Here is a 13,655-nt window from a genome sequence, read left to right on the forward strand (position 1 = left end):
AAAAAACAAACAAAAAATTTTTTTTAAACAAAGCACATCCATTTCTACTCATAGATTGGATGTTCGGAAAGCCATCAGAATAGTCCTTTGTCTTCCTGAAATGTTTTTTATTAAGCTTGAAAATCCAACATTTTTTCATACTTATCCAGATTTGAAAGAAACCCCCAAAAACTTAAGTTAAATTTCAGTGGTGGCAGCCTCATGGTATGGAAATATTGTTCAGCAGAGATATGGTTGGAGTATATGGGAAAAGGGGCGGAGCTACACACAGGCCCCAATATGGACTTTAACAATCTAGTCAGAGCTACGATGAAATAAGAAAATGTATTAATATGTTTGAGAATTTTACATAACAATCCTTTCACTACAAGATTATCTGCTACTTTTTTAGGTGGATCGCAATAAATCCTAATAAAATCCATGGAAGTTGTTGGTCTAAAAAAGACAAAAGGGAACAATTAAAATAACCTCTGGAATGTTACAAATGAGCATAACAGATCAATTTTGGATTGATTTACCTTTAAACTCTCCTACAATTACCTCTTGTTTCTGTCACCACAGATGGTTCAACTGTCAGTTTCCACTTTGGGTCGAACAAACGTTGGTCTGCTGCTGGATGCGACACCAAACCTTCCTACAGTTTAACCACAAACCACTGCAGGCCACGCAGTCTGGCAGATGGTCGCAGTTCAGTAATCTTAGCTCAACTGCTGTCATTCTGACCCATCATCTGTCAGAGTTATATCTAGTAGATCGAGTCTAAGTGTCGTTAAAGGAAAAAAAAACAAAAAAAAAAAAAAACAGAAAACAACCGGAAAGAGATGTGAGAAAACAGATTCCCTGCCGGCTGAAGGATGCTGGGCTTCAGACGGGAATCTTCACTCAGGAGAATCTTGGAGCAGAGGAAGTAAACCAGAAATAATCTAAAAAACAAACACTGTGCAAAACGCTATTTTTTATCCACCTAAAACTCCCCATCAGCCGAGTACCTTAAAAAGACAACCTGTGATGCTTTCAGGGCAAAGACACCACTTCCTGTGTCTTTCAGGAAGATGTGGACAACTGGACAAACGTCCAACTTTTCCACGCACTTTTCCACCAAGCAACATCTCTAGAGCGAACAACAGTGAGATTATCTCCTGCTTACGTCATCTGCTCCGTCTACGTCAACTCCCGAAGCCCACAGCGGACCAATCAGAGGCTTCCATTCACTACACCACCCCCCCCACAACATTCAGGATTAATATTGCTTCAGTATTGCCACAGAAACAGAGACACATGTTGAACTCTAACCCTCAACTTTAGGCGTTTAATCAGCCCTCATTTACCAGGCGAAGGCATGACCCACACTTCAGCTGAACTGGTAACCATGGTAACGGTTGAATTTGGGACAGCAATCAGTAGTGTTGAAAATAGCTCGAGATCAGTAGTTACAATTTATGAATCAAACGTCACAAAAAATAAATAAGTGTCCTTAACGGTTGAGGGTATTTAATACCTGTTAGTTTATCAGTGATAGTGTTGAAACCTGTTTATGAGCATTATGACAGAAATGCACAAAAAAAAACAAGAAAAAAACAAGCTTGAATTGCCTGAATTCATGTCGATATTCATGGTACCGTGATAAATGAGGGCCATCTTCTCCTGCTCACTTTTTTTTCCCTCCATCCTCTCAAAACGAACCCAATATAAATCCACAGAAGTCTTTTTCAGAACCAGTCTTATTTTTGACGACCAGCCTTTGTGCTTTTGGTTGCCGTTCAGTTTCATGTCCCTAAATTAGTTCGCTTTCAAGCTATTTCTAGATGAAATGAGGATGTGCAGCAAACTCTCCGCCAGTCTCTTAAAACGGCTGGGCGCACGTGGCGACAGCAGCCTCACCGCGTCGGCACGGCGACGGGCCTCCTCCTGCCTTGCGGAGCGGTTGAAGACAAGAACAGGGGAGTAGAGGGAGAAAGGGAGGCAGGATGAGGGAGGATTTTGGTACAAATCTTGAGGCTTCTTACAACTAAGAAATGAAGTTTCTATTAGTTGCACAAAAATGAACACATCCTTCCCTGCTGCTACACTTCAGACCTCCACTTACATGTCCGTTCTCCCTGTTCTTAATTCTGTGTCGCCGTTTTAACACTGCTCTCTAATAACCTCCTTGGCATGGATCAGTTGACCATTACGAAGCCCTGCTGCGAGTCCACAGTCTCCATCATCTCGCTGTCCAGCAGAGAACCAGGCAGCTCGTTCATTCCCAGGTTTTCCGACTGGGCTGATCCAGCCAGAGCCCCAGGCATCGCTGTGGCCTCCGCCTCTCCTGGGGAAGGTGGTGGCAGCAAGGCAGGGTTCATGGAGAACTCGTACTGGTCTGGTGGAAGAGCATCAGGGGAGGGGCCAAGGGCCTGCTGCTCGCAGCCTGCAGGGAAACTGAAGCCCAGGCAACTACTGGAAGAATCATGAGACTGCTGGTGGTGGAGCTGGTGGTGGAGGTGGGCTCCATGAGGCAGATGTTGGGTGTAGTGGTGATGGCTCATGTAGGGGTCGTAAACCACGCCCTCGCCTGGCTCCATTAGGGGGCTCAGGCTGAGGGTGTGGCCGAAGGGGGAGGAGGACTGAGGGCTGCCTTGCTGTTGAGGCTGAGGCTGGCCGCCAGCCGACATGGGGGGGCCCTGAAGGGGACCCTGAGGGGACGCAGGGTCCAGAGCAGGGCCGACAGGTGGGTAGGAGCCTTCAGCTATCTGCATCTGGTTGAAATAGGTCTGCAGCCCCATGCCCTGGGACTGCTGCTGCAGGTACATCCTCTTCTGGTTCAGTCTGAAAGGTTTATAGATGCTTTGAATTAACAACAATTAAACACTTTGAATAATAAACAATCAGGCAACGTAGGAAAATGTTACCCAAAAGCCATATTCTAACTCTCATCTAGATTTGCAAGCGGTCTCTTGCTGAACTGTTGCATGTGTGTCAGTTTTCCCAGAAAAGAAAACGTATCTAATGCAAAAGGGTAGGGAGAACGATATAGCTCCGTGGTCAGAGACGTCACCCTACAAAGGGAAAGGTTTATAATAATGTGTTTAGCGTTTGTGGAACTGAAACATCCCACTTTGCTTAAAGCTGCCCTGCAGATTAGAGTCACATGAAAGGCAAACAAAAACATGCTTGGCATGAAATCAGCAATGTAACATGGATGATGCTGAACAAAGCATAGAATCAGGCTGGTCAACTAGAGCCGCCTCCTTTACTGCAGGAAAAGCTTCTTTATAAAATACCTACAGTTGATTTAAAGGTCTTAAATTAGATTTTCTCTTAGATCAAGTCTGAACTTTGACTAGGCCACTCTTCAACAGTTTAACCCAGTACTGATCTTCACCCTGCCCCACTCTGCTCACAGTACGATGCTTCCACCACCGTGTTTGACTATGACTGTTGTCTTCAGGGTGATGTGCAGAGTTGGTTACACATCACGCATTTCATTTTACATTTAGACAAAAAAAATTATATCTTGGTCTCGACTGACCAGAAAACCTTCATCTACATCTTCACTGTTCTCTATACTTTCAGACTGTCTAATCTCACATCTTACTTTTGCCACTCCTGCATAAAAGCCAGATCAACTAACAGCTGTTCCTCTCTGCAGCTTCTCCAGTAGGTCTCTGATTTAATGCTTTCCTTCTCTTGGTTGCCAGTTTAGCTGCAGAGCCATGTGGTGGTTGCTTTCCAGTTTTTTGATGATATATTGAGAGGTGATAAAATCTTTATTTCTGACCTGTTTGCTGCCAAGCTGGTTCATACCATAATATCCCCATACAATATCCTGGAGTTTGTGATTGTGATGTAATAATTGCAAAACTGTGTAAGTGTTTGACCCTTTTGTAAGGGTCAGCATGAATTGCATTAACGGAAACCAGGATTAAGAAAGAGGAGGAAACATAAAGTCAGGAATAGGGGGGAGACATTTTTGTTTTACCTGTGTTCCTGTAGCTGCTGCTCTAAACTGCGAGGAGTCTCCTTACAGAAAATCTGACAGCTAGCAGGACTGTTAGCCAAGATGTTGGCCCTCTGGGCAAAACAAAAAAAAAAATGAAAACAATGATCATTTGCAAAATGTGATTCTACTCTTCAATTGTGTTAGTTAATTTTCTCAGTTTGTAAATGACAGAGGTTTAGTAAAGCAGTCGTTGGCTGCCGGTGATCAACATGTCTGAGCTTGTAGAAACGGTCAGAGTGAGTAATGGCGACTGTACCTGCAGTCTGTGTGTGAGGTACTGTGTTTCCAAACTCTGTCTGCGGGACAGGAGAGGCGGCTGGGCTTCACCTTGATACAAAGCTAGGCCCTCCTGCTGCTTGCAGGCCTCACCCTTTAATTAAAAACATAAAGCATTGGAAACAAAATCCTCACAGGCTCAGATCACAGATCCTCCTCATCCGCCCCCGTCAGATAATAAAGCTGTGTCAGGGTCTGGGCGCTTCATGTAGCTTAAATTAATTATCTTTGCTTTCTCTTGCGCAGATGCCTGTGTGGCGACTCATCGGCCTGATGCCTTTCCCTAAATGGCGTGTACCAGAGGGATTTCACATTAGGTAAATGGAATGAAAGCTAATTAAAAGGATGATGGGGCTTCAAGGGTCATAACCAACAAAGAGAAGCTTTATTGCATAATGAAAATGGACAAAAAAATAAACAAACACGAAAAACAAAACAAGAAGATCTTGTTTATGCTCATTTAGGTTTTGTTTACAGGAAACCAACAATTCGTTCCTTGAATAGTTACTGTTTTGTTGTGTGCGCCGCTGTGTGTATAAATGTGTGCCTTTTTCTGTGATTGTAGTTCTTGTCATTTCTATGGGTGAGTCCAAATGATTTCAACAATGGCTGCATTCATTTTGGCCGAGGCTCGGAACTCCAGGGGGACGGGAGACAGTAAACAAGTCAGAGTTGGCTGCCTCTCCTGGGGTTACACAACAGCCCGGCGACTTGTGTTCGATTATTACTGCTTTTTTTTTTTATCCTTTCTGTTAGATGTTAAATCTGGAGTGAAGCAGGGAATGAATCTGAGCGCTGATTATGAGGTAAATAAAGACTTTGGAGTGGGGAGAAAACTTACCTCCAGCAGGTTGTGCAAATAATGCTGTGGTCCCAGGAGGCCAGTGACACCCCCATCCCCGGAGTCCATCGGCCCCACAGGCATCTGGACCTTATTTAGCTCCAAGATGCCTTTGGTCCTCGCCAGGTTTTGGAGGTGCTGCCGGAACGCCACCAGACCTGAGAGCAGGAACCAAAAGGGATTGATATAAATAAATAAATTAAAAAAAAAAAATTATATATATATATAAAAAACTCCACCTATGACCACACAGCTGTAGGTTGAGGAAAACAAATCATGTAACATTCTAATAATCCCTTTTAACTTTACATTGCAAGAAAAAAAAACAAAAAAACAAACAAAATAAAATGCAGTAATTTATGAAAAAGTGTAAACATGCAAGACCTTTTGAGATCGAAACATGCAGCCATGTTTGTAGAAAACACTAAAAATAGCTGAATTCATGGGAATCCTGATCTTTAAGCAAATCGAGTGGAAGCCTTTATTTTTAAAAACCAGAGGCGATGGTCGACACTGAATTTTTAATTCTTTAAATCACTTTAGATAAATTATATTTAATCAATAAAACTTAGAAAAAACAATTTATAAGTAGACAACTATTGGTTTCTATTAAATCAAAGGATTCTGGTTAAACCTCAAATTTGGTACAATTTTTTTTTTTAACCACAGAGTGAATCTAAAGTGTATGGATGTAGTCCTTGGTTTGGGCTCTGCTGACTGAGGCATTGTTCCACCACAGCTTTAGCTTCCACTCAATTTCCCTTTGCCATGAAGGACACAAAACTAAAACAAATAGTGCAATTTTATGATTTTTTCTCCTTGTGGGAGCTCTCTACTAGAGACTGCTGTAAATATAAACAGCAGCGTAATGCAGCGCTTCTACAGAGAAATAGAACACTTTGTATCTCTCATGTAATAAGCTTTGTTAGCTGTAAGCCAAAATCAATCATAACAACAAGAGTTGAAATAAATAATTATGTAAATAATAATTCTATATATGAATAGAAATAATGACACAGTTTGAATATGTTCTATTTAACAGAGGCATGCCTGTTGTGAGAATGAGAAAGAGGATGGTATTTTTCTATATGGACAAAAACTAGAGGTGCTTTTATTTTGAAAGCCTGGAAGTTTCTTTGCTTGTGATAAAGGAAGCCTAAGAGCAAGAGACTAAGATGTAGGCTTAGATTAAGCTTATTGTGTTCTGAAAGTTTGGAGAGAAATACATGCTGTAATTAAACTACAAGTTTCAGTTCAATTGGTCAGAAAATTCAAAGATGGATTATTTTCACGACAGATCATATAAAAAAAAAGGATTTAGGAGACTCTAGTCTAAAAGCTTCAGTCCAAGTCAAATTTTGAGCTGTAATTTCTGCGAACTTAACTGAATCTCCATCTGTGGCTCCATCCTTTTGGAGAAACAAGCTTAATCCTCTCTGACGTCAGTCTGCTAAGGCTTTCCGTTGCCCCTACTGACACCGCTGTTGAATGCACGTCAGCCGTGTGTGTGTGCATATATGAGACAGTATAGCTGCAACTGTGTGTGTGTGTGTGTTTGTTAAAGAGCAAACAGCCCTAATAAGATCCATCCAGTTGTGACGAGCCACGGCTGAGAACGACAGGACCTGACTCACTGAGGTGGTGGGAGTTATTTAAAAACTGGAGTCAGCGTTCTGACGCAAAATAATCCGGAGCATCAACACCCTCCAAAGAAGATTATGGAAAATAAATTAATAACTGCAAATACCAGCTAGCAGAGCACAGCGCAGCCCGTCAGAATGAAGCCAGGGAAGATGCATATTTTTAACTTAGCAATCCGCTCCACTTGGCCTTAATGCAAGTGGTTACCAACCAGAAGGCAAATAATTAAGCTAATAAACAGATAAATGCAACTATGGAGCACAGATGTTTAACAACCCCCTCCTTATATTTTACCTCCTGTTTCCCTCTAATGTGCAGAAAAAAAAAGCAATCCAGTGACTGAAGTGTCTGGAATAAAAAGTGAAAGAGGGAATAATGGTGAAGAAAGGTGAGGGGCGTGCTAGGGACAGGAAGGAGGGAGAGAGAGCGAGAGAAATATGTGGGCTGAAACCTGTGTCTGATTCACCTTGTGAATCATCACCGTTGTCGTCGTCAGAGAAACGGAGTGGATGAGAGACGAGAAAAACAAGCAGGAGAGGAAAAAAAAGGCGTGTGAAAGAGGAGGGGAACAGCACTGAGACTGTACACATAAACACATACATGAACATCATCTTTGAAACGTGTTTCTGAGTGTGTTAAAGGGTAAAGTAGCAGCTGTAGGAGCGCCTTCACCAGGATCAAAGTTCCTCCATGTGCAAGTTGAGGCTTAAAGCCTCAAACTTGGCTCACAGTTTCACTTCACGTAGCTTCAGTGACCCTTTTGTCAGGTTCCCGCCAATACAAATCTTTTGTATTGGCGGGAACCTGAATGCAACGATACAGAAGGACTACAGAGACCATAAGCAGGTGTTAAAATATCTTGTTATATATCATGTTTGAACAGCTTTAATTGTTGCTTTTAAGTCTGAAAGACCCTCCATTCCTATTTCATTAACACCATGCACACTAAAGGTGCATTTATACTGTTTTATTTTGGAGAAAGAGGAAAAAAACCTCCAATAAAATATCAGGTTAATCTAAAAAAAAAAGAAGAAAAAAATACTCAGCTGACATTTTGCTCTATGCCTTTGGGACAATGCAATTATACAGGCATTTCTCTATTGAACTGAGTTTGTAAAACTGCTAAGAATGTTCTGCATAGATATGAGACAAAAGAACTGAATAGTTTAGCTGCACAAAGCTTTCTGACTTCAAAATCTGGAACTAAAGCGACAGCTCAAACTAAGTCTGGTTCTGCTGAACAGTTAAGAGCAGTCAGTATCTACACTATATTGCCAAAAGTATTTGCTCACCCATCCAAATTATTGGAATCAGGTGTTCCAATCACTTCCATGGCCACAGGTGTATAAATTCAAGCACCTAGGCATGCAGACTGTTTTTACAAACATTTGTGAAAGAATGGGTCGCTCTCAGGAGCTCAGTGAATTCCAGCGTGGAACTGTGATAGGATGCCACCTGTGCAACAAATCCAGTCGTGAAATTTCCTCGCTCCTAAATATTCCACAGTCAACTGTCAGCTGTATTATAAGAAAATGGAAGTGTTTGGGAACGACAGCAACTCAGCCACGAAGTGGTAGGCCACGTAAACTGACGGAGCGGGGTCAGCGGATGCTGACGCGCATAGTGCGAAGAGGTCGCCAACTTTCTGCAGAGTCAGTCACTACAGACCTCCAAACTTCATGTGGCCTTCAGATTAGCTCAAGAACAGTGCGCAGAGAGCTTCATGGAATGGGTTTCCATGGTCGAGCAGCTGCATCCAAGCCATACATCACCAAGTGCAATGCAAAGCGTCGGATGCGGTGGTGTAAAGCACGCCGCCACTGGACTCTAGAGCAGTGGAGACGCGTTCTCTGGAGTGACGAATCGCGCTTCTCCATCTGGCAATCTGATGGACGGGTCTGGGTTTGGCGGTTGCCAGGAGAACGGTACTTGTCTGACTGCATTGTGCCAAGTGTAAAGTTTGTTGGAGGGGGGATTATGGTGTGGGGTTGTTTTTCAGGAGCTGGGCTTGGCCCCTTAGTTCCAGTGAAAGGAACTCTGAATGCTTCAGCATCCCAAGACATTTTGGACAATTCCATGCTCCCAACTTTGTGGGAACAGTTTGGAGCTGGCCCCTTCCTCTTCCAACATGACTGTGCACCAGTGCACAAAGCAAGGTCCATAAAGACATGGATGACAGAGTCTGGTGTGGATGAACTTGACTGGCCTGCACAGAGTCCTGACCTCAACCCGATAGAACACCTTTGGGATGAATTAGAGCGGAGACTGAGAGCCAGGCCTTCTCGTCCAACATCAGTGTGCAACCTCACAAATGCGCTTCTGGAAGAATGGTCAAAAATTCCCATAAACACACTCCTAAACCTTGTGGACAGCCTTCCCAGAAGAGTTGAAGCTGTTCTAGCTGCAAAGGGTGGACCGACGTCATATTGAACCCTATGGATTAGGAACGGGATGTCACTTAAGCTCATATGTGAGTCAAGGCAGGTGAGCAAATACTTTTGGCAATATAGTGTATCTGCAGAAGAAAATTAACCCTTAAAAGAACAAATTATTTTACACTTTAAGGGTTTATGAATAAAAAAAAACTAAAACTAGTACTAGTTATCTCTGACCTTGTGTGAGGGAGGTATCGGATGCGCGGCGTCCTTCTCTGAAGCTGATTGGGGAGCGGTTGTGCGTCTCCCTGTGCTGTGATGTCAGTGCAGCCATTGTTGGGTTCGGAGGCCTGGCCATCATGAAAGTTGCAGGGCTGCTGGCTGGCATCACCTCGCCGAGCGAGGGAGAGTCTTCCAGCAGGCCGAGGTCACTATGCACAGACCCCATGTCGTAGCCGATGTCTGAGTCAACGCTTCCCATAGATGGATTGTGTCCCAGAGCGAAAAATTTACCTGCAAAGAGGCTTTCTAGTGAGATCAGAGACCCTGATGGACAGTTACACCCTTAAGCAGAGGCAACAACCAAACCTTGATTAGAAGGTCCTGGCTGGTTGGTGACCTCAGATAGGGTGTGCCGCCGTTGGCCAAATCGAGCTGTCTGATAGGCTGAAAGCAAGTGGGCGGGATCATCCTCTGCATCCGGCTCTTCAGTCTCAATACCCTCATCAATCGATGTCTCCATCATGTTGCTGGGTGACGAGGTAGAGGACTTGCGGAGGACAGTGGTGGGAGGGAGGGGGTCTAAGAGGCAGCCGTTCACCTGAGATAGAGATGGAGAGAGAGAGTGAGCAACAGGCTACACATCTAAAACAGTAGGACAGGATATAAAAGCTCCAAACTGGGAACAAAATAAGACGAGGACCGTTTACACCTCCTGACCTTTTTCATATCATCACAGGTTCATCATCACAATTACAGTGTCTACCTTCTCTGAGGTCTCATTTGAGGGTTGGTCTGCTCAGCTGACCATTAGCTTTCTGCCACAAATAGCAATTTCTACACAAGTCAAAACATTCAATCAAGCCCTCTTCTGCCACATTACTACTCTATCCTCTCTATGGCTCATAGCTAACGGCATGCAGGAGCTCATAGGACAGTCTTTCTTCTTGCTAGTTTTTTTTTTTAAACAGTTCCTTTCACATGAGTCGTGGATCTCAGTAGGTTTAAGCTCTCCATACCAAGCCGGTCAGAATAGGATGGCAACCATGTACCATGAGTTTTTTATTGTCATATGATGCATTGAAATAAGCTACGCAGATCTTTTCAGGTCTGGGTTTGAAAATCATGGATCCCTTTTCCTTCCACTCTAAATGTAATTTTCATGCTAAGTGGATCAATCAGATAAAATGTTCATGCTAAGTGGATAAATCAGATAAAACACCAATAAAATATATTGAGTTTTGTGGTTGTAATGTGGGAAGATGATTTAGATGCATGCAGCCGCTCATACAGATCATCTGTTTGCACTGCTGCAGCATCAAGAAAGCCTGGTGTTGATCTACAGAGCAGCTCTGCCCATTTCCACATCTGCTCTCTTCAGTGTGCTGAGATAGGAATGCGGTTATCCAACAGACATGCACTGAATAAAAGAAAAAAAAAAAAACACATCAAGATCCAAGAAAGAAAGAGTTCAGTCATAGGGGGATACAGAGGTGAAACGATTGATAGGAGCAGAGACTGAATGAACTGAATGAAAGAGAGATGGGGAGTTAAAAAAAAGAAACAGGAGAATGAAGATCGCCTAATGCAGAGACAAAAAAAAAAAAAAAGAAAAAAGATTAATCCGCTCAGGGGCAGAAAGACTGGGTGGCGGGAAGATAGCAGAGGGTAGCGCAGCAGCATCCTGTCCGTGTGTGTTCACTCTGCTCCACATTAGGTCACATCATCACCACAGGACCGCTTACATAACCAGACTCCATTCACTCAGATAAGATGCCCCCTTACTCACACACAAACATTGACAGAACCACAAATCAGTCCTTTTTTATTGAGGCTAAAAAAGGACTGGGGGGCGAGATGGAGAAGATAGCCTCGACTGAGTGCTTGGTGCACGCCTGGAGGAGTGTGAAACAGACGAACAGTATCCATGTTCTGTAATAAGAGGTCAGAGGAACATGAGGCCTGGTGGTAAAGGTCACTTGTTGGCATTGACGGAAAGGAGAGCGCTCCGTGTCTGTTGGGGGGGTGCAGGACAGGCTGCTGTCCTGTTCGATGGGAATGCCGGCTGAGTGCTTACATAAGAGGACATGTCAGCTGCGCTCAGGCAGGTCGACGCTCCAAACCTCAAAGGAGTCTGGTGCTCAAACGCACAACCACAAAGCACCTCTAATTCAGCCAGAGCTAAAACAGTTAGCAAAGGAAGTCACAGGCTGAAAACGACTGCTACAACTAAAACCTAAAAAAAAAAGGGTGAATTAGGTAGAGAGACAACACACTTATTTCCTTGGACCTACTTTGGGCGTGCTGATATCTTCTACCATGAAATTCTGCTCCAGGGGAGATGGGGTCTGGACAAAGGTGCAAGCGTCGGAACTGGGTTGGGGAATGGCGGGCGGACGCAACAAACGTACACCCTGCAGGGGCAAGCCCACCTGTGATGAACCGCTGGTCGACTGAAGTGAAAAAATACAAAGACAAGTGTTAAAAAAAAAAAAAATAATAACTTTACAGGAAATACTGGGAAACAGAAAGTATTAAGAGCAAAAAGGTAAACTTCAATGGCAAAAATGGGGGAATTTAGAGAAAACAAAAAAACACACATTACAGGAAAAAAATGTTCAGCCATAAATGCCATCCTAAAATTATCAGCACCTCCTTATTTTTTTTTATTTTTACCACTTTTGTGTGCATTTTCTAGATGATTTAAAACTACGACCTTAACCTGCAGCACATTTTTCCTGGTCTTCATTAAACAATCCACAAAGAAAATTGGAACACGACATTGGACAGAAAAAGCTTCATTAGTGATTTCTATGCACAGATGACCTTATAACGCATAAAAAAAAACTTAAAATGAACTTTACTATCTTGTGATACAACAGAAAAATTTTTAAGTAGAAATTTTTTACAGGTTCTGAGAGCAGTGGAAAATGATCTGATAAATTTTATGGTAGACAAACTGTAAATGGGGGGGGGGCTTAAGCAATATGTAAATAAAAGAATATTCATTAATCCTCTTGTAAATGTTTAAACAGTAAAGTGAAGAAAGCCATTACAATGTTGTATAAGACCAGATATTTCAAAGCAGATACCATTAAACATGCAGTCATTCTCCCCAGTAGCTCCATATGCAACTTAAAAAACTAAAAGCAAAGGGTTAACATAGAAAACCTTTGCAGTAGATTGAATCTTAAAAGGATCTTTAACAGTGATGCAAATTAAAGACAATCTTCCCTAGGATGTGAGGAGTGAATAATCAAATTGAGGGTAACACATTAAGATCAAGGCTGGCAGAGAAAGAACAAGAGAGAGAGCACAGAAGAGGTGGATAAATAAACCATTGGGCCGTCTCTGTCCATTTGTTCCAGGGTGCAGGTGTGAATAACACAGCTTTGATCAGAGAGGCATAGATACTAATCAGTGCGCATTATTCAGTTCAGCTGTTACCTTGATGACGGTTTGTTCAGCGATGGTGCTGGGCCGCCGCTGACGGGCGTCCAGCCGCTGTTCAACGGGGAAGCTGCAGCGATGCGCCTTGAGCCGCTCCACCAGCAGGTAGTAAATAGCAGCAAAGTGGTTGTAGCTTTTGTTCTGCAGAGACTGGAGGATGACAGACAGGATAAGAGCTGAAGTCTGCATATGAAGTTCATCCAAGTTCACCCTCTTTTCTTCTGCTTCTTTAAGATGACTTAACTATGACAGCTTTAAAGATGTGATGAGATTACTCTTTAATCATCCCCGTGTGAAAGTGGGTTATTGTAGAAGACGGAGAGCGGAGGGAGGATAAAAATACAGTTCAGAAACTGCGTATTAAAGGAGCATACAGCACAAAAAGGCCAGGGTATGAATAATTTACTGTCTGGAAAGAAGACTGAAAACAGCATGCAGGTTCATATAATCCTCACAGAGCTTCAGCTGGTGGGAATAATTCAGACTGGGATGCCATCACATCTTAACCAAGTTAATTCACTGTGTTCTCCCCATTATCTATGTCTAGCTCTCTTCAGCCAAACATCCCGTACCATAACACTTCCCTTGCCATGCTAACAAAAACAATTCAGTACCCTTTTGATCAAAAACCTTCTTTGTCTCTGTACCTCTCGCTTTCCTTCATTTTATCAAGTGAAAAATTATTTATTTTGCCAAATGAAGTAGCCAAAAATATCAGTGAATCACAAGTACTGAATACAGGAACCAATTATCCCAATAATGTATAAAAGTGTGATAAAAAAATGATTGAATCTGTTGGATAAGAGCTGTAATAAACTGGTTCTGTAAGGTGGGTTTGAATCGAGGAGGCCCTTTGGATACACAGACCTCAGAC

At 42.8% G+C, this 13,655-nt stretch overlaps 1 protein-coding gene across 1 annotated transcript in view; it reads right to left on the minus strand.

Moving 5' to 3' along the window:
• Nucleotides 1–2,159: 2,159 nt before the first annotated feature.
• Nucleotides 2,160–13,655, minus strand: part of sik2b (salt-inducible kinase 2b) — a 54,203-nt gene continuing 42,707 nt past the window's right edge. The window contains exons 8-15 of the mRNA XM_038298552.1: nt 12,779–12,931; nt 11,626–11,784; nt 9,701–9,932; nt 9,350–9,625; nt 5,097–5,254; nt 4,236–4,349; nt 3,959–4,050; nt 2,160–2,805 (exon numbers count right to left, since the gene is read on the minus strand). Coding sequence (XP_038154480.1) covers nt 2,160–2,805; nt 3,959–4,050; nt 4,236–4,349; nt 5,097–5,254; nt 9,350–9,625; nt 9,701–9,932; nt 11,626–11,784; nt 12,779–12,931 — 1,830 coding nt within the window. The remainder of the gene's footprint in view (nt 2,806–3,958; nt 4,051–4,235; nt 4,350–5,096; nt 5,255–9,349; nt 9,626–9,700; nt 9,933–11,625; nt 11,785–12,778; nt 12,932–13,655) is intronic.

The sequence above is a fragment of the Cyprinodon tularosa genome, unplaced genomic scaffold (genome assembly GCF_016077235.1).
Source record: "Cyprinodon tularosa strain WSP-4 unplaced genomic scaffold, ASM1607723v1 ctg41, whole genome shotgun sequence".
NCBI lineage: Eukaryota > Metazoa > Chordata > Actinopteri > Cyprinodontiformes > Cyprinodontidae > Cyprinodon > Cyprinodon tularosa.